Below are 21268 nucleotides of genomic sequence, written 5' to 3' on the forward strand. Positions count from 1 at the left end.
CTGTATAAAGTTGATTTGGAAAATGATTTACTTTGCTGCACCAAGACTTCCAAAATAGTTAGTAGTTGGATAGTGGCTGGATGGTTAGCATTATTATTATATTATTCTAGTTGTTCCCCGTCTTTCCCAAGGAAGATAAATGATAGTCTCCTGTTATTCAGGTCGAATCTTGCTAATATGATTGGGGAGTGCTGGCTGCAGAGTGCCCGTGTTGCCCGCAAGGCAGGCCATCACCAGGCTGCATATAATGCGCTTCTGAATGCTGGTGACTCTAGGCTGCCAGAGCTCAACGTTGAGCGTGCCAAGTGGCATTGGTCAAAGGTAAGCAGACATCTGACTTATTCCTACTGATATTAAAGAGAATCTGTACAATAAAAATGCCTCTGGTGGTACTCACCTCTGGAGGGGGAAGCCTCTGTATCCTATCGAGGCTTCCCCTGTCCTCCTAAGTCCTATGGTGGTCTTGCTATGCCGCTCCGAACGGTGGCCATGTAAATATTTACCTTCCCGGCTCCAGCGGGGGCACTGTAGAGGCTCTTGGCTCAGAAATAGCTGATCCCAGTGGGAGCTGCTCTACTGCGCAGGCGCAGGAGACTTGCGCCTGCGCAGTAGAGCGGACCCCACTGGGATCAGCTATTTGTGCCTATCTCTGAGCTGAGAGCCTCTACAGTGCCCCCGCTGGAGATGGGGAATATTGCACAGCCTGACAAATGATCGCCTTTCCCTTCCGAGGGGCAGATGCAGACCACCGTGGGAACGGGGAAGTGCGGTAGGGTCCAGAGGCTTCCCCCTCCTGAGGCAAGTACCCCCCAGGGGCATTTTTTTTTCGTACAGAGTCTCTTTAAATAAAAATAATGCTAGCAATGTATGTGTCTTTGTGATATTTTGTTTCTACTCTTTGTTTGATAGTCTTGATTATGGTATAATTATTTTAGCATCTGGAAGAACACTCTGTTATATGCGCTGTTATATGTGTTAGGGTCTCTGAATAATATTGTCTTCTGTGAGATGGTATCTCATGTTGGCATGGCACCACAATAGCAGAAAACGCTGCATGTGTATCTTGTGGATTAGGATTTGAGATAACTGTTATTAATATTGCTTTTGTAATGACTTTTCCCGTCAGGGTGACGTGCACCAGGCCCTCATTGTCCTGCAGAAGGGAGCAGAGCTGTTCCGGGCAGAGAGCAGCGAGCAACCAGAGCAGCAGCTTATACAGTGCAGAGCCATGCTGCTTCTGGGGAGATTCATGGAGGAGACCGCTAACTTCGAAAGTAATGCTGTCATGAAAAAATATAAAGTGAGTTCAAAAGGAGTACTATGCCATTATCAGAGTTTATGTTCTGTTATCTCCCAGCTTTTCACCAGTATGGAATAGAATAGCACATACAGAATCAGAATTGTTTACTTTGCCAAGCAAGACTGGGTCCAGCTCGGAATTGGGTTTGGCACAATACATAGTTCATAGAGGATAGAGGTAGACACACAAACCTGCAGTTTACAGAAGCAAAGAAACAACAATTTACATCATGCAAACACTTGTGACACAAAAAGTCTAATCAGTTTAGTCATTGTGTTCCGGTTGACTGGTTGACCAAAAACACTTCCCTGGCCGCAGCTTAACCACTTTGGGACCAGCACCCTCTGCCCCCTTAAGGACCAGAGGGTGCTGGTCCAGTAAACCGCCGATTCCCGACGAATCGCCGCTATAATCCGCCGCTCCCGACGGTCACACCGCTTTGTCACGCCGCAGGCTGCTCTCTCTGCCGTCGCTACAACGGCAGAGCGCTGTGCGCCGATCAGAAGCCGCTTTCATTGGCTCCTGACCCTGTCACTCCATGTAAGCCAATGGGAACGGCTTACATGAATGACAGGGCCAGGAGCCAATGAAAACGGCTCCTGCCCGGCTCACAGTGCTCTGCCGTCATAGAGGCGGCAGGGCAGCACATTGCGGCGCAGATCGAGCGGCGGCAGCGGCTGGGATGGGCGGGGACGCGTGTTCAATGGGACGTAGAGTTTACGTCAGGTCAGAACTGCAGCGCCCCCTGCCCGCCGTAGATTTATACTGCGGCGGTCCGCTGGTAGTTAACCACTTCCCAACTACAATTTTTCCCCCTTAAAATCCGATTTTCACATCACACTCCTCCCATTCATTTGCCAATAACTTTACCGGTACTTATCACATCGAAATGATCTATACCTTGTTGTATTCATCACAAATTAGGCTTTCTTTGGGTGGTACTTTTTACTAAGAATTATTTTATTTTATATGCATTTTTTTAAAGTGTTTTTATTCATTTTTCAAAAAACAAAATTCTCAATATGGCCCATATGCAATTCACTTTTTCACCTGAGTTATCTCCTGGATGATATTTTCAAAATTGGCATTAAAATGTATTTTAAACCATCAGCAAGCAAGAAAATACTCAAAATTTTGATAGTACTTTTTCACCCATGTTTTGTTACTTTTTCAATTGCTAAGTTCTGAAAAGTTAGCTTAAATAGAAGATGAAAAATTATCTCCTAGGAGAAAACTCAGGAGAAAACGCAGGGCTGTGGAGTCGGTACAAAAATCTTCCGACTCCGACTCCTCAGTTTATGAAACCACGACTCCAACTCCGACTCCGGGTACCCAAAATAGCTCTGACTCTGACTCCTCGACTCCGACTCCTTAGCCTAATACTTAACAGGTCTGTGAATTTTGTACAAAAATCATCCGACTCCGACTCCTCAGTTTATGAAATCAACGACTCCGACTCCGGGTGCCCAAAATTGCTCAGACTCCTCGACTCCGACTCCAACTCCGACTCCATAGCCCTGAGAAAAAGTTAATTGCATATGGGCCCATGTGATACAACACTTGTTCATATATATCTTTATATATGAGTGATTACCTGTTGGGTTAAGAATATACTAAGGATATACTAAGTTATTGACCAGTTCTTGAGTCTTAAAAAAATCTGGGCTTAGAAGATTATACATCAAAGTTCAGATGTCCCAGGGACTCAGTTATGTGCGCCTCAAGTTACCAGGTTGTATATTTAAAGGGGGTAACTAGGGTACAGACATGGTATTTAGCATGAACGGTTTCCATTTGGCAAAGAATCTCTTAGTGCCTTTTTCTTTGTTTAGGCTTGCATCTAATTTAATCATTAAGGGCCATATCCTATTCAAGGTGATAAGTAGCTTGCAGATGCGAGCTACTTATCACCTTGCCATCGCGCGAGGATTACCGGCAAAGCCTATTGCCCATATCCTTCGCGCGATGGCCGATCGTTAGAGAGCATTACTCAGGCGAAAGCCTGAGCGATGCTCCCTTTTACCGAGCGATGGGGAGTGAGGTTTACGCTGTGGTGCTGTCCATCAGCACCACGGCCTCACTCCCCACACATGCGCACTCGCCCGCCGAACATCGCCGACATCTTCCGCCGCAGCATCTGGGGGTCTCCTTTAATAAGGAGACCCCCAGAGCTCCCCGTCGGGTCGCCGCACAGTTTAGAAGCCCCCGCGCAGCTCTGCCGGGCTCCCCTCTCATACGTACCGCCGCCGATCACCCGCCGCCTCTCGCCGCAAAATCCGTCACGTAATTACAGTGTATCTAACACTGTAATTACTGCGCGCATAGAAGGAGCCCGGGCAAAGCATCTTTGAATCTGCAGCCGGGCTCCCCATTTGTCCGCTGTCTGAGCCATTTTATTGGTTCAGACAGCAGACCAATGGGGAGCCCGGCTGCAGATTCAAAGATGCTTTGCCCGGGCTCCTTCTATGCGCACAGTAATTACAGTGTTAGATACACTGTAATTACGTGACGGATTTTGCGGCGAGAGGCGGCGGGTGATCGGCGGCGGTACGTATGAGAGGGGAGCCCGGCAGAGCTGCGCGGGGGCTTCTAAACTGTGCGGCGACCCGACGGGGAGCTCTGGGGGTCTCCTTATTAAAGGAGACCCCCAGATGCTGCGGCGACAACGTGCGTTAGCTAGTTTAGACCTGCTTTTTGCAGGTCTAAGCTAACGCTCATGTCTGCCGGGAAGCATCGCTTCCCGGAGACATGATAAGGGTAATTGGATTCTGTGTTCAGAACTCGCTGGGCGATTATATCGCCCAAGCGAGTTCTTTTCCGCCTGGGGGGGTCTAAAGTTTAATTAGATTAGGCGATGCCCCCATCGCCTAAGTTAAGAACTCGCCAGTGCTTAGCGCTGGCGAGTTCAGCAATAGAATATGGCCCTAAGTGTCTTAATTATTCTTTTAGGTCCCAAAGAGAAGGTGGTGTTGGGTATATCCATCTGTTGTAGTTTGTTTTTCTTGCTGCAATAAAGATCACATGTATCAAATTGGATATTTTGTCAGTTCTTGTTTCCTTTGGCACTGAATTGAACAATAATAACAGGGGGTCCTTAGATATACCACATTTCCCTATTTTCTTGGCATATTTCCATACCCAATCCATGCCCAATCCCAAAACCTCTGAATCACCATACAACTGCCTTGGCCTGGATCTCCTCCTACCTATCCAATCGCTCCTTCACCACTTCCTTCAATGGCTCCTCCTCAACCCCTGCCCCCCTCTCAGTTGGGGTCCCCCAGGGCTCTGTTTTAGGCCCCCTTCTTTTCTCCATATACACTTCCTCAATTGGCAAGCTTATCTCCTCCCTGGGCTTCAATTACCACCTTTATGCAGATGACACTCAGATTTACCTCCATACTCCCGATCTCTCATCCACCACCATAAACAAGGTCTCCTCGTGTCTCTCAGCAATTTCCTCCTGGATGTCAGCTAGGTTCCTAAAGCTTAACCTAGACAAAACCGAGCTGATCTTTCCTCCCCATGCTGCTGCACCCCTCCCAGATTTCCACCTCACTATCGACAACACAACCATTCTCCCTACCTCCCAGGCCCGCTGTCTGAGTGTCACCTTGGACTCTGACCTCTCCTTCATCCCACACATCCAAAACATCACCAGAGCCTGCAATTTCCACCTCCGTAACCTCTCCAATATCTGCCCCTTCTTAACCCCGGACACGACCAAACTGCTCATCCATGCCCTCATCATCTCCCGCCTTGATTACTGTAACTCCCTCCTTTCTGGCCTCCCCCTGAAACGCACTCCCCCCCCTTCAATCAGTGATGAACACGGCTGCAAGACTCATCCATTTTTCGTACCGCTCTGCATCCACATCTCCCCTTTGTGAATCCCTGCACTGGCTCCCTATCCGTTTCAGGATAAGTTTCAAGATTCTATGCCTGGCGTATAAATCTGTGCACAAAACCTGCCCTACCTACATTTCGGAGCTTGTTCACAGGTATACACCAATGTCGCCCCCTCCGTTCCTCCAACGACCTTCGCCTCACCACCCCACGCATTTCACACTCCCATGCCTGCCTGCAGGATTTCTCAAGAGCTGCCCCACCCTCTGGAATGCCCTTCCACCACCCATCAGACTTGCTCCCTCTTTCAACACATTCAAGCAAGCCCTCAAAACCCACCTCTTTATGATGGCCTACCCACCTCCTACCACACAGTAACTCTCTAAGGAATATTTAACAGCCCCACCTAGTGTTTCCACCCCTCCCTTTAGATTGTAAGCCTCTGGCAGGGTCCTCCACTCCCTAGTGTAATCTACAGGATCATGTGCTCCTGTCCTATGACAGCCTGTACTTGTATTACTGGGCCTACCTAACCAGCCCATATTGCATGATCATGTATTTTGTACAATTTGCATGTATAACTTTGTTCTATGTGTATAACTGTTAAATGTGGGATTTGTAGGTTAAAAGCAAAGTCTTTCAGAGACCAGAGTAAATCATTTAAAAGGATGTTGTTGTTTATTTAGGCATTATTGATCTTCCATGAATATTCAAAAATAAATCAATAAGGTATAAATCTTAGTTACTTCATAAATAGTTACAAAACATAAAATAATGAAATTACTGAGTAATCTGTAAATATATTAATAAAAAGCTTGTTGTATTGACGTGAATGCCACATTCCCGCCTCAGTACCCTGTATAACTAAAATGGGATGGACCCACAGTGTAACACGATGCTATCTGTGATTGGTATAATTAAATAATGCTGTAGTCTCTATTGGTCGACTACTGAATCTAGCTACTTTAGTTAACTGTTCATTTATCACAAAGAGAGCACATGTTCCATTCTGGCTGAAACCAGTATTCTAACAACTTCATTGTAACACTATGGCTTAAGGAATTCCCTGCCCCCAATGATGAGAACCACATGCTTTAATTACCTTATGGGAGAAGGCTGGCATATACATTCCAAGTGAGGGGGGTAGTCTATAGACATCCTGGACAAAGTCTTATGTTAAGATCACCACTAAAGCCTAGTTCCCCTATGCGAGATAATAGAAGATTTCTTTCAATCAGTCTTATCAATATTACATATATAATATAGCTTTGATATCTCAATCGCGTCACATCCAATATAGATAATTCTTCTTCTCATCACAGCAGGGCCCTAGCTATGTAGAGAGCTCAGATCATCATATATTTAAATTACTCGAAGATTAAAATATCAAAACTACTTATTACAATAACCCTATGTATGTCATCCTTGTATCATTGTATATATTTATTGTCCAGCGCTGCGTAATATGTTGGCGCTTTATAAATACAATAAATAATAATAACTCCAGAGACAGTGAACCATATCCGCTCTTGGGTACTTGCATTTTGGGCGATGGTCTTTATAATCATGTTTGGGCGTTTTTATATTGTATGTTAAAGGCATATTTTGCCTGGTATATCATGAGGATATGTGATTCTCTCCATTTTTCACTAATTATCATTTGTCTCAACACAATTATTGCCTTCTAAAATGCGGAGTTCTAAGTCTGGAGCTTGAAAGTACTTATTCCATCTGGACCTATTTTGTTATGGCCTTTCCTTGCGCCCCTAAATCAGCCAATGCTCTTTGTATGCCTGAGAGTGACATTTTCTCACCCCTGGGTTTCAGAAATGTGTCAAAGTGTAGTATCTGGGCTATTGGGTCAATTTTTTGAAGGTGAGCCCCAATATATGATCTTACTTGTCCATATGCTAAAAAGTCTCATTTTTGAACATCATATTGCCAAACCACTTCCGTAAATGTCATCCATTTATGAGTGGATAAAGTTAAAAGGTTCCCCAGTTTTGTGATCCCTTTGATTACCCATCTATGATAATTTGCCTGTGTTAAGCCAGGTTTAAATCCTGGAGTGCCTTCCAAGGGAAGATATTTTAAAACCTTCCATGGAAGGTTAAATAATTTTCTGACCTCTCGCCACACCACCATAGCATACCTATAAATTGTACTGTGTTTTAATTGTAGTGGAACATTTGCCAATTTTGAATGTAGTATCCTAATCAAGAGAAAGGGTTCTGCAACATGGCGCTCCAGACTTGTTTATATGCGTTTTAAAGCAAATAATAAGGAAAAAGAATAAAGGAAAAAAAATAATTATTTCTCAGTTTTCAGCCATTACAGTTTTAAAATAAAATGTGCTTTGATAGATTAAACCCACGTTTTATTTGCCCATTGGTCTTGGTTATTACAACGTTTAAATAGTGTCCCTAGTACAATGTATGACAATAATATTTTATCTGGAAATAAAGGTGTATTTTTTCCATTTTTTTGTAACCACTTAAAGCGGAATATAACCCTGCATTTCAACTTTGCTCTAAAATATTATTTACAGCATATTATATGCAAAAAGCATTTTTTTTACTAGACCAGCATTGGAAGGGTTAAACACAGATGTTTAAAGGTCCTGGAGAGATATGCAGAAGTTCAGATAGATACATTCTATTTAGTTACATGTATCTATTGATAAACAGTTACACACTCTTTGGCTGTCGTCCAAGCTCCTTCTCAGTGAGAGAGATGAGTCACATTCAACACTTAGATACATTATGTAAACAAAATGTATCTATTTCAGCTTCGGATGCGTCTGCAGAAATCTAAAGGAACTTTAAAGCCCTGTGTAACCCTTCCAATGCTGGTCTAGTAAAAAAAAAATGCTGGTTGCATATAATATACTGTAAATAATGTTTTAGAGCAAAGTTGAAATGCAGGGTTATATTCCGCTTTAAGGACCAGACTTTTTTCCATTCAGACCACTGCAGCTTTAACGGTTTATTGCTCGGTCATACAACCTACTATCTCAATGAATTTTACCTCCTTTTCTTGTCACTAATGCAGCTTTCTTTTGGTGCTATTTGATTGCTGCTGTGATTTGTAGTTTTTATTATATTCGTCAAAAAAGACATGCATTTTGTCAAAAAAATGATTTTTTTTTTTTTACTTTCTGTGCTGACATTTTTCAAATAAAGTAAAATTTCTATATACATTTTTGTCTAAATGTATTGTTCTACATGTCCTTGATCAATAAATAGACACTTATTGAATTTTTTTTTGTTTGGGTAAAAGTTATAGCGTTTACACACTATGGTGCAAAAAGTGAATTTCCCCAGTTTGAAGCATCTCTGACTTTTCTGAGCACCTGTCATGTTTCCTGAGGTGCTAGATAGTATAAATACCCCCCAAATGACCCCATTTTAGAAAGAAGACATCCCAAAGTATTACATAGTTACATAGTTATTTTGGTTGAAAAAAGACATACGTCCATCGAGTTCAACCAGTATAAAGTACAACACCAGCCTGCTCCCTCACATATCCCTGTTGATCCAGAGGAAGGCGAAAAAACCCCTACAAGGCATGGTCCAATTAGCTCCTAAAGGGAAAAATTCCTTCCCGACTCCAGATGGCAATCAGATAAAATCCCTGGATCAACATCATTAGGCATTACCTAGTAATTGTAGCCATGGATGTCTTTCAACGCAAGGAAAGCATCTAAGCCCCCTTTAAATGCAGGTATAGAGTTTGCCATAACGACTTCCTGTGGCAATGCATTCCACATCTTAATCACTCTTACTGTAAAGAACCCTTTCCTAAATAAATGGCTAAAACGTTTTTCCTCCATGCGCAGATCATGTCCTCTAGTCCTTTGAGAAGGCCTAGGGACAAAAAGCTCATCCGCCAAGCTATTATATTGCCCTCTGATGTATTTATACATGTTATTTAGATCCCCTCTAAGGCGTCTTTTCTCTAGACTAAATAAACCCAGTTTATCTAACCTTTCTTGATAAGTGAGACCTTCCATCCCACGGATCAATTTTGTTGCTCGTCTCTGCACCTGCTCTAAAACTGCAATATCTTTTTTGTAATGTGGTGCCCAGAACTGAATTCCATATTCCAGATGTGGCCTTACTAGAGAGTTAAACAGGGGCAATATTATGCTAGCATCTCGAGTTTTTATTTCCCTTTACTAAGAGGCATAGTGAGTTCATAGAAGATTTTATTTTTTGTCACAAGTTAGCGGAAAATGACACTTTGTGACCAAAAAAAACCTGTGACTGTGACTAAAAAAAAGTTTCCATTTCTGCTAACTTGTGACGAAAAAAAAATGAAATCTGCCACGGACTCACCATGCCCCTCTCTGAAAACTTTGGGGTGTCTACTTTCCAAAATGGGGTCATTTGTGGGGTGTGTTTACTGTCCTGGCATTTTGGGTGGTGCTAAATTGTAAGCACCCCTGTAAAGCCTAAAGGTACTCATAGGACGTTGGGCCCCTTAGCGCACCTAGGCTGCAAAAAAGTGTCACATGTGGTATCGCCGTACTCAGGAGAAGTAGTATAATGTGTTTTGGGGTGTATTTTTACACATACCCATGCTGGGTGGGAAAAATATCTCTGTAAATGGACAATTGTTTTTTTTTTTACACACAATTGTCCATTTACAGAGATATTTCTCCCACCCACTGTGTGATTTTGCTACAAGGGCTGCCTCCTTCCCTGGTGGTCTCTCGATCACTTGGGACCACCAGGGGAGAAGGCAGCCTGTATTATACACTTAGTATGCGGCAGATCGGAGGTTATGCATCCCTGTGCGTGATCCCCGTCTAATCAGTCCCCCAGGTGCCGCCGCTGATCGGCGTTACGCGGTCCTGGGGGTGCCACTTTGCCGCCGCCGCCTATTGGTAGTGGGCGGTCGGCAAGTGGTTAATACTATATCAATAATTACGATCCTATATTTGCAAATTTAACAGTAATATACCTTCATGACACACATATTAAAAAGTCCATAAGGTACCTATTTATGTATTTTTATTTTTTTTAAATGGTGCCATTTTTTTTTCTATTTTACAAGTGTTTTTATTTTGGTAGCTATGGGGTAGGGGTTTAAGGGGTTAATACATTAATTAAATGTATGTATCGAATGTAATGTGTGGGTGCGTTTTAACTTTTTGGCCAAAAGATGGTGCTAAACTTAACTTCAGTGTACTATAAATAGTTCACATAAGTACTGTTTACGTTTGAGTTTTGCGAATGAAATGGCAGTGTCTCGCCGACACTGACTCTCATTCATTACAGGCACTGCGATCATGTTTGAGAACTAGCTGTTCTCATTCCCTGATCACGCAACGGCGGGACTGCAGCGGACACGATCGTCTGCAACGGCACTCAGGAACGTCTAGGTAAACAAACAAGTATGTGTAACTATGTCCCTGGCTGTTAAGTGAAGTTTCCAGGGGCGTAGATACTCGTACCAGCGGTGGGGAACTGGTTAAGGGAGGGGGGGGGGAACTAATGGGGATGGGCAGCACATTAGCATAGTCACTAATACTCTCGCCTTGCAGTGCTGGGTCCCAGGTTCAAATCCCAGACAGGGCACTATCTGCTTGGAGTTTCTATGTTCTCCCTGTGTCTGCGTGGGTTTCCTCCTGGCACTCCGGCTGCCTCTCACATCCAGAAAACATATAGATAAGTTAATTGGCCTCCCCCTAAATTGGCCCTGGACTATTACACATACACTACACAATACATGCATAGACATATGACCATGGTAGAGATTACATTGTGAACTCCTTTTAAATGACAGTTAAGTGACAAGATAATACTAAAATGTGGCGCTATATAAATAATAATGAAATAATAGTAATAAAAGTATGTGGAAAGAGTTCAGGAGACTTAATAGTCGCATAGTTCATCTGGTTTTCATGGTGTATTATTACTTATTAATGATAGGATGTAACCAGCCTGCTGCCAGAATGGGAAGATGGACACTTTTACCTGGCAAAATACTACGACAAACTCATGCCTATGTTGACTGACAACAAGATGGAGAAGCAGGGCGATCTGATAAAATTCGTAGTGCTTCACTTTGGGAGGTAAATGTTTTCCTGTCACACTTTGCATTTCCTGTTCATATCTGTCTGGGGCTTTGGATGTATTTTTGACCAGTATGTAGTAGCAAGTCGGTGGATACACCTATAGTGCCCGATCCAACTCACCTTTTATCTCGAGTTTTCTCCTAGGAGATAATTTTCCATCTTCTGTTTAAAATAAGTTTTGCATTCTGCAATTAAAAAAACAAAAAGTAGGTTAAAAAGAATGATCAAACTTATCCTGAGTATTTTCTTGCCTGCTGTTGGATTTAAAAGAGAGTCTGAAGCCAATTTAAATACTTGTCTTTACCTGTTATTTATGATAAGGCATATGAGCAGTGCTAAAACGCAGCACTCCATGGCAGAATGAGGGCTTTATACCCCCCAAATCCCAGGGCAAAATTCCATGACTTTCCAGGTTGTGGATTTTGCTGCCCAGGGAGGGCAAGCTTTGTGCTGAAGCTCTGCCTCTACTGGAGTCAATCTCCATGTGGATCTTTGCCTCTCCTCGCCGCTCTCAGTGAAAGAAGATGGACAGAGGCGGAGATTGACCCAAGTAGAGGCAGAGCTACAGCCTCTACCAGGAAGCGCTCCCCGATTTTTGCCCCGGGGGCGGGGGTGGTATAAAGTCCTCATTCTGCTGCGGGAATGTGGCGTTTTAGCACTGCTTAACATAAATAACAGGTAAAAACAAGTATTTATATTGGCTTCAGACTTTCTTATTTATAATGACATTTTTCAATTTCTATATTACGGTATTTGTAAGTTGCTTTATTCCCAATTATTATATACAAAATACATAGAAATGTATGCTTTTTATTAGATCAATGCTGTTTGGGAACCAGTTTATTTACCAGTCGATGCCTCGGATGCTATCCTTGTGGCTGGACTATGGAGCTAAAGCCTATGAGTGGGAAAAAGGTAGGATCTGTAACTCGCTTACTGTGTAATACTTGTGACATACAGGGGTTGGGTAAAATAATGGAAAAACCTTGAAAATTAACAAAATAATATTGATTCATACAAATTGTGAATTGTTTCCAAAGGAATTTTAGCCCATTCCATTAAAACACCCTCCAGTTCTTTTGGAGATGATGGCGGCGGAAATCAACTTCTTACTTGAATCTCTAATAACTACCATAAATGCTCAATAATGTTGAGGTCTGGGGATTGTGGTGGCCAGATGAGATGCTCAACTTCATTAGAATGTTCCTCGTGCCATTCTTTAACAATTCTAGCTGTATGGATTGGGGCATTATCATCTTGAAAGATGGCATTCCCCTGCAGGAAACAGTTCTTGAACCATAGGATGAACTTGGTCGCCCAATATTCCTAAATAGTCTCGGCTGTTAATTCTTCCATGAAGGGAAATATTGGCCTGGCGGATTTCCAAGAAATAGCACCCCAGATCATCAAAGAACCCCCACCATGTTTTACGGTTGGGATAAGGCAGTCTGGATGAAATGCTTATTTTGGCTGTCTCCAAAAGTACACTCGGCTGGAGGTCGGAAATATGGTAAACGATGATTCGTCAGAGAAAATCACATATTTCCACTGCTCGAGGGACCAATTCTGGTGGTTTCTACACCACTCTAAATGCTTTGAGACATTTGTATTTGAGAGCAGAGGTTTTCCAATTGCAATTCTTCCATGTAATCCAGATTTGTGCAGCTTCCGATGAACATTTTTTGTGGAAACTGGGTTCTGTAGGTGTTCATTTAGCTCTGCAGTGATTGCGAGCTTTTCTAACAATTCGATTTAGAGTCCGACGGTCTCTCTGACAACTTTGACTTTCGGCCACAACTGTGCTTTGCTGAGGACGTTTTTCCTTCTCTTTCAAAGGCAGTCATTACTTTTGAGACAGTACCTCTTGAAATGCCAAGCATTCGGGCAGTTTCTGTTACAGTAGCACCTGCCATACGAGCATCAACAATTTGGCCTCTTTGAAAGTCTGAGAGAGCTACCAATTTTATAAATTATAACCATTTTTGGTTTAAATATCTGTAAAAAAAACAATTATTTTAATTAAACATATCAAATAACAAACAAAAAAATGTCACGTTTTGATTGCTTAAAACATGTTCAAAGATTAGAATCAGAATCGTTTATTTCGCCAATCATGACTGGGTCATGCCCGGAATTATTTTTGGCACAGTACATATAGCTCAGGGATGCCAAAATGTTAGGTGTTTCCATTATTTAGTCCAACCCCTGTATATAGTTATTAATGCCTGTTTATATGATGTTGTTTTACAGCCGGCCGTGCTGATCGGCAGCAAATGAAACACGAATTGAGGAAAATTAATACGATTATAACAGATCATAAAAATTCTCTGGCTCCATACCAATTCCTGACAGCCTTCTCTCAGCTAATCTCCAGAATCTGCCATTCTCATCATGAGGTGTTTGCTGTGCTCATGGAGATTGTGGCAAAAGTCTTTGTGGCTTACCCACAACAGGCTATGTGGATGATGACTGCTGTGTCAAAGGTAAGCTCATTCATGTATTGAGAAGAATATGAATTGTACACCTTTGCCTCTTGAAGTTTCCTATTGATGGTATAATATTTTCCTCAGATGTGATCATTTGATCAGATCTTTACAATTTAATTTTACAGAAAACCACACAGTATGTGGAGAAATTTGACCAGAAATGATTCTATGCTCAATTAGTGTACAGAATTTAGTCAGTCAGAATGTTGACTTTTACAATTGTATCTGAGGAGATAAAGTACCCTAATCACCCCGCTTATGGGATCAGTCGAAAATGATCTTCTGATTACTTACGATCCTACAAATCTGATTGAATGATCGCATCTCATGGAAATATTGTACCGTTAATGGGCACCTTAAGATAGATTTACTTCAATATTTGTGCCTTGGCTTTGCTTCCCTCACTTTACCTCCAAGGCTAGAGTCTTTTTCTCCTTTGTACCCACACTATGTTGTGTGCAGACTTTAAAGGACACCTGAACTGAGAGGAATATGAAGGCTGACAGGAGAGACAGATGATCCACAGAACAGCCAGGCAATATGCATTGTTTAAAAGTAAAATAAATGTCCTCTATATCCTTCTCAGTTCAGGTGTCCTTTAAAGGACAACTGTAGTAAGTGAGAGGGATATGAAGGCTACAGACAAAAAAAGAAATTCCGGTGCTCAGGTCATTTACATTTAGTTTACCTGACTAGAAAGTCAGGGATGACTGGTCTGCATTCAATTCTGACAGAAAAAAAAACAAAGCTGACCGCCACTCAAATAACTATAGAAATGCAAAACTTTATTGATCAAATAATTATGGTTCTCCCAAAAGCAGCAGGCATCCAACCAAACACCCCACCCCCTATAAAAACGCTAGGCACTAACCATAGGGGCTTCCCTGATCAAACCTGCACTCGCTCACACCATACACATACAAGCAATTGTCAAGATCGTCCAATCTTAAAGGACAACAGAGGTGACATGATGAGATAGACACGTGTATTTACAGTGCCAAGCACACACATAACTAGGCTGTGTTCCTTTTTTTCTTTCTCTGCCTGAAAAAGTTAAACATCAGGTATGCATCAGACTATAGCATAACCCTCACTGATAAGTAATTACAGCCATAATACACTTGCCTGTCAGTAAATGGCTTCTGAGAGCAGGAAAGAGATAAAACTGGAAAATAGTTAATAGATTTTAGCTCTGGCATACTTCAATGAATGTGTCATTGAGCAGAGACAATGAAACATGAAACGGTAAAAACTTAAAAACTAGATTTAAATACAAAATAAAACTGTGGGATGTCTAACAAAAAGTCATTTTTAGGAGGAGGAGGATAGATACAATTGTTTTTCTCATCAGTTTATTTTCACCTCGGATGCCCTTTAATTGTATGCTCGTGGATGGAGAAAGCAGGAAGTGAAAGCATCAGTATATGCACTTGAAACAATGGAATAGCAGCATAAATCGTGGTTCTAAAGGACACCAAGCAAAAAGCAGCAACTTGTATGATAACCGTTAGTAAAGCAGCAGTAAATGTAGTGTCAGCTTTTCAACTCTAATATGCCAGTTCATATCACTTTAAGAACAGTCCAGTCCCGCAGCTTACCAGGTACCTGTCTCACTGCCGACTGGGGTACACACTTAGCCATTAGTTTGGACTCCCATGTGTAGGTTCAGAAGTCCTTCCTACTTGCCATGCGTAAAGAACCACGGCGACATGCGCGTTACGCCCACAAACCCCGTGAGCTTCCTCAGTGTGATGTTGCTGTGGTAATGGGCTGCAGGGAGCTCCTCTTCCTTTTAACATAAAAGTATATCCAAGCCTCACTTTGGCTGGCTGGATGGTGTAATGGTTAAGGGCTCTGCCTCTGACATGGGAGACCAGGGTTGGAATCTCGGCTCTGCCTGCTCAGTAAGCCAGCACCTATTCAGTAGGAGACCTTTGGCAAGTCTCCCTAACACTGCTACTGCCTATAGAGCGCGCCCTAGTGGCTGCTGCTCTGGCGCTTTGAGTCCGCCAGGAGAAAAGTGCAATATAAATGTTATTTGTCTTGTCTTGACTTTACTTTAATTCACAACTCGTTTCGGCACAGATTAGATTCTGCATACTATGATCCAGCAATGGCTTTCCACAATTCCTCTTAAACCAATCTCAGATGCTGCAATATGGAGGCTGCCATATTTATTTACTTTTAAGCAATACCAGTTGCCTGGCTATCCTGCTGATTCTCTGCCTCTAATACGTTTAGCTATAGACCCTGAACAAGCATATGCAGATCTGACAAGATTAGCCACATGCTTGTTTCTGGTGTTATTCAAACACTACTGCAACCAAATAGATCCACGGTCGGCAAGCAGTTAAGGACCCAATTTTATAAAGTGTCACCTATAGAACAGTCAATCAATTTGTGTCTGCCTTTCATATTCCTTGAGGAGGTTGTAACCTGAAAGGAACATGCTCCTGTTGCTAGCAGAAGACCAAAACCTACCACCCAGTCACTCAGGCATACACACCCCACAACACAATTATTCAGTATTCCTAAATACAGATGGATCCGAAAATGAATGAATATCTGTAGATACACCTAACCTCACATTCTCCATCTGATCATTGCTACAAAGATAAGGCACTGCAGGAAACTGTTTGATTCTTGCTCTCCTTGCTGCTCTGTAATACCTGAAAGGCCATAATAGAGGTATGTCCTCCTGACACTGGGGCACTTCCACCTGACCCCATTAACAACAGCTGCATATCATTCCTCAGAGCATACTACTATAAAAATGACATCACTATTTTATGCAATTTTCAGAGAAGGCAATCTGTGACCATGTACTTCATTATCATCAGGTCTACTTCATAGTCACCATAAGCCAGTGATCTGCAAACTTGGCTCTCCAGCTGTTAACGAGAAACTGAACTGAAAATAAAAAGTCAAAATAACCATACACGGGCATACTTACCTCCTGTATACTCTACTCCTCTATCTCTTACTCCTCTCCCGTCTCCTGTTTGTCATCTGTGATCAATGGAATTCTCTGTCCTCCATTTTAAAAATATCCATTGCCCTCTAACCGCTTCCTGGTCAGTACACTGTTAAACTGTAATATCGCCCACTTGAGCCATAGGGAAACTTGGACATTACCTTGCACATTCAGTTGTAACTGATAGCTGTTGATATATAACTGACAGCAACTGGTATATTTCAGTATAAATATTGTCAGAACTAGAAGGGATCACTGTAAGAAGAAAACTGTGAGCTTCTGAGAGGAACTGACGGTGAGGCAAGTATGTAATCTTCATTTGCAGCTACGTCATGTTTATCTTAAATAATTTTCCTCGCTTCAGGTTCCCTTTAAGGAACTACAAGTCCCACAATGCATTGTGGGAGTCTTACATCCGCAGTCATAATTCATAAAGGCAAATGCATTGTGGGACTTGTAGTTCCTTAACAGCTGGAGAGCCACGTTTGCAGATCACTGCAAGCTAATGCCTTATTTAGAATTGCTAATCCAACTGTACATAGTATTCCACAAAAGACATACATGTTTAACACTTTACAATAAATGATAACTGTGACTAAGTCAACTTATAAAGGCATTACCGTAAATACTGTATGATTTTTATTGAAATCTGACAAACCTTGAAATGCCTTACACGTGAACGTTGCACAGTTTTGTTATGTCCTCAGATATATTTATGTAATTAGGCATGTTTGACAGAGTGGAGTTCATGCAGATTTTGCATCCTAGGAACATGGCACTAAAGATCACACAAGGTTCAAGCTGTGTTAATTCATTTACCTTTTTGTTTGACAATCAATAGAAATGCCTTTACATTTTGGCCCCTTCCACACAACAAATCACTGTGGGCGAGGCTTCGGCAGCCACACTGCAATGGTCCCAAAAGGTTGTTTTGCACGTTACCGATGCGGTGTGACCGTGAAGTGAGGCATACTGTCCAATGTAGGTGTGCCTCACTTCCGGGTAAAACGTGGATGGCGCATGTGTACTCTTGTCATCACAACGGGACCCACTGCACCATGTTGAATGTGATTGCCAGCCCATAAGGCTATCACTGCTTTTGCAACGGGATGTGCTGTTTCTGTGTGACGTGGTATGACGGACCGTGGGAAGCGTGAAAGGGCTCTGAGGTCGGGGACCCACTACAAAGCGCTGTCCCAATCGCTAGTGATTTGTGATAGTGCTTTGGAAGCAATTTCCCTGCTCCTATACAATACATTAGATTGGAAATGCGCCCAAAATGCTGCATGTCCTGCTGTGGCGATTTCCCTAATTGCAATGGCTCCAGTGGGATCTGTCCCATCCACTTACATTGGCAAAGGTTTTTGGGAGATTGCTAGCGATTGAAAGCAATCCCAAAATGCTGCCAAGAACGCTCTGGTGGGTCCCAGCCATTAGGGAAGATGAAATTGAGGTGCACATTTCACATCAGTAAATAGAGCTCTTTTGGCTTCTAACATCTAGTTGTGTAATCTAGATTTTCCCATTTTGTTTTTTTTTTTCAAAATTCCTTGCATATGATTAAATATGAGTAGTAAATCTTCATGTCCCTTCTCTTCATCACAGTCTTCTTTAGTAATGACCTCATTGGATATTGTTGCTTTACCTTACTGCATTGCCATATTTCCACAGTCTTCCTATCCCATGCGTGTAAACAGATGCAGAGAGATACTTAATAAAGCAATTAAGATGAAACCAGCTCTGGAGAAATTTATCGATGATGCTACAAGACTTACGGATAAGCTTTTGGAGCTCTGTAATAAAAATGTGAGTCATGTTCCTCCTATTTCAGACATGTTCCTCCTATTTCAGACAGTGCTGTGTGTTTGTTACTAGTTAGTTGCACTTTCTTACTGGCACATTACTTATGAGATACTGCAAGATGTTCAGAAACAAACATGACTGGTAATAGTCCTGGATTTATGTGAGAGTAATACAGAAAGTGATGTCAAGAAATATATAAAACTAGACTTAAGGCCCGTTAAAATAACGGACGCTAGGCCTCTTCCTCACAACCCCCCTCCCCGCCCGCTGCTGCCGCATGGCAGGGTGCACGGCCACAACGCATACCCGTGCGCGTGCACACACGTCCGCCCCCCTGGCCCAGTCCTCCTGCTGTCCCAACGCTCGCCCGCGTGCTGTGCATGCGCGGTAGGCCGAAAGCACGGACTCATACACGGGTTTTCTAGAATGTGATGCTCCAGTAGTGTTCTCTCACAACATATAGCTGCTAGTAGTCCTGGAATTGAAGTCATATGAAAGTAAGGACACAGAATGAGTAGAAGACTAGGACTTTTTAGTTTGGGAACAAACGAGTGGCCCACAATCCATAGGTTTAGAGTTATCCTGACCTCTTTTCCAATTAGAAAATTTCACTGAGGTAGCTGGTGTATTCAGAGAATGTGCTGCAGGCCCAGAAAAGACTGCTTTGAAGTGCAGCAGCTTTGCATGGAACGATGTTGTGGTCAGGTTAGACCAGCCATAGTGCAATCCTGCAATCTCAGCTGGTACTCATAAGTGACCCCCTATCCATCCATTCTGTGAGGACTTGAAGGGTTCCAGGGAGCACTCTTCAAGCCTTGTCTCCCATCATATATCACAGCTCATTGGTAATCTCACAATGTATTTGATAGCACTCTAGGATCTCTGTTGACACATTGTGGAAGAAGACTAAAGGGGGCCATACAACAGGTGACTTGGCGGCTGATCGACCATCCGATTTGATTATTATCGAATCAGATGAAAATCTGTGCCTTCAAGTGCATGCCTGATCGACAATGCAACCTATTTCTGGTTGAAATTGGTCCCATGAATCGGTAAGACATATGCTGCAAGATGTCGGGCTGACTTGCTGGATCGGGTGCACGGCGGTCAAGCGACGAAACCCCTGGCTCTATCTGTTTCCCCTAGTGTATAAATGTACATGTGTGCTGTGTGCGTTTATACATTACCTCTCCCATGTCGCAGTGCCTATCTGTCGCCTGGATCCACTTCTCTTCCATCAGCCCCATACACGCTGCCGGCGCATAGCATACCGGCACGTGTGTTACGTCATACACCATACCGGCAGTGTGTGTGCGGCTAATGGAAGAGCAGCAGATTCGGGCACCACGACACAGGACAGGTAATGTATAAACGCACACACGCACATTTATACATTAGGAAACAGTGGCGAGGCGGTGCATGCAACGGACACTGACGATTCCCAAGTGATTTCATGCTGAAATCATTCGGGATTTGGCCTGGGTGAAATAGGCAGCTGACAGGTCTTTCTCCAATCAGATTTAATCAGAGAGAGATTAGTCTCTTGGTCGAATCACAAATTTTGAATATGGTAAACATATTGTGTAGGTAAGCTCTCATACTACATGGATGTTATAAAGTTGGCAATTCAGCGGCCAATCAAAATTGGACGTGTGTATTGCACCCTAAGGGGACACTCATATCGCATTTGGATTTTTTGGTCACTAAATTTTGCGATTCATGCTTAAGAGGGAACAAGAATCACATTGCAATGGGGGCCAAAATGCTGCATGAATGGCAAGCTTTTACAATTTATACAAATTACAGAAGCTGCAGTGCGAATGGTCCCATATGGATACTTCGTTACAGCACTTTGCTGATTGCTGATGCTTCTGCATGCACCCCTAGCCCTTAGGGCAGAAAATATAACTGTGTTATAATAAGTAGTAAAGCAAAGGGACAACAATGTTTAATTGGTGTACGACCAGACATTAATCTAGGTTTACCTTCTGCTGATATTAGCTTTTTCCATTTTATATGGAATTAATTGCATGTATTTCCAATGCCTGTTGATCTATTTTTAGTTTTTAAGGTCATGAAATGTTCACAATTTATGTATGATTTATATGACTGTATCGTGTGACTAAAAGTATCACGTCTGCTGCATGGAAACGAATTTGCGTTTCAGATTTATTTATTTTTTTAATGGGTTAAAATAGACTCCTCCTGTTTCTAATGCTGTTGAAATATCAATTTTCATAACTGATGATACATTATGAATACCATTTCTCTTGGTTGCATTTAAGATACATACTCTAATTCAAAAATGTTAACTGGTGTGACGCTGTTGTTTGTGTCTTATGCAGGTGAAAGACAACTCTGGCCCTTTAAGTATGAGTGTCGATTTCAAACTGCTTAAGAAACTGGTGGAAGAACCAACATTCAGTGAGATTCTCATTCCGCTACAGTCAGTAATGATCCCAACACTGCCATCTACTGTTGGAAAACGTGACCACACTGACCATGACCCCTTTCCTGGACGCTGGGCATATATTGCTGGCTTTGGTGATGTTGTAAGTCTAGAGGCTGTAGTTTTCTACATAGTGTGAGATTGGATCAGTAAATCTTAGGCCCAACATAGTTGTAACAGTTAACCAGTGGATGTTTAATTTGTTGTTCTGTCACATTTTGTGTGTTTATTTGCATGAATCTAAAAAAGGGTAATAATAATAATGGCAGTATTTGTATAGCGCCTTTCTCCTGTCGGACTCAAAGCGCTTGCGAGGCAGCCACTAGAG

The 21268-nt window shown here is 42.4% G+C and overlaps 1 protein-coding gene across 2 annotated transcripts in view; it reads left to right on the forward strand.

Moving 5' to 3' along the window:
- Positions 1-21268, forward strand: part of ATR (ATR serine/threonine kinase) — a 125689-nt gene that overhangs the window by 77884 nt on the left and 26537 nt on the right. For both annotated transcript variants that reach the window (XM_068280778.1, XM_068280779.1), the window contains 7 exons: positions 162-321; positions 1127-1300; positions 11083-11225; positions 12046-12143; positions 13479-13711; positions 18360-18494; positions 20837-21043. In XM_068280778.1, coding sequence (XP_068136879.1) covers positions 162-321; positions 1127-1300; positions 11083-11225; positions 12046-12143; positions 13479-13711; positions 18360-18494; positions 20837-21043 — 1150 coding nt within the window. The remainder of the gene's footprint in view (positions 1-161; positions 322-1126; positions 1301-11082; positions 11226-12045; positions 12144-13478; positions 13712-18359; positions 18495-20836; positions 21044-21268) is intronic.

This window comes from Hyperolius riggenbachi, chromosome 4, assembly GCF_040937935.1.
Source record: "Hyperolius riggenbachi isolate aHypRig1 chromosome 4, aHypRig1.pri, whole genome shotgun sequence".
NCBI classification, from domain to species: domain Eukaryota; kingdom Metazoa; phylum Chordata; class Amphibia; order Anura; family Hyperoliidae; genus Hyperolius; species Hyperolius riggenbachi.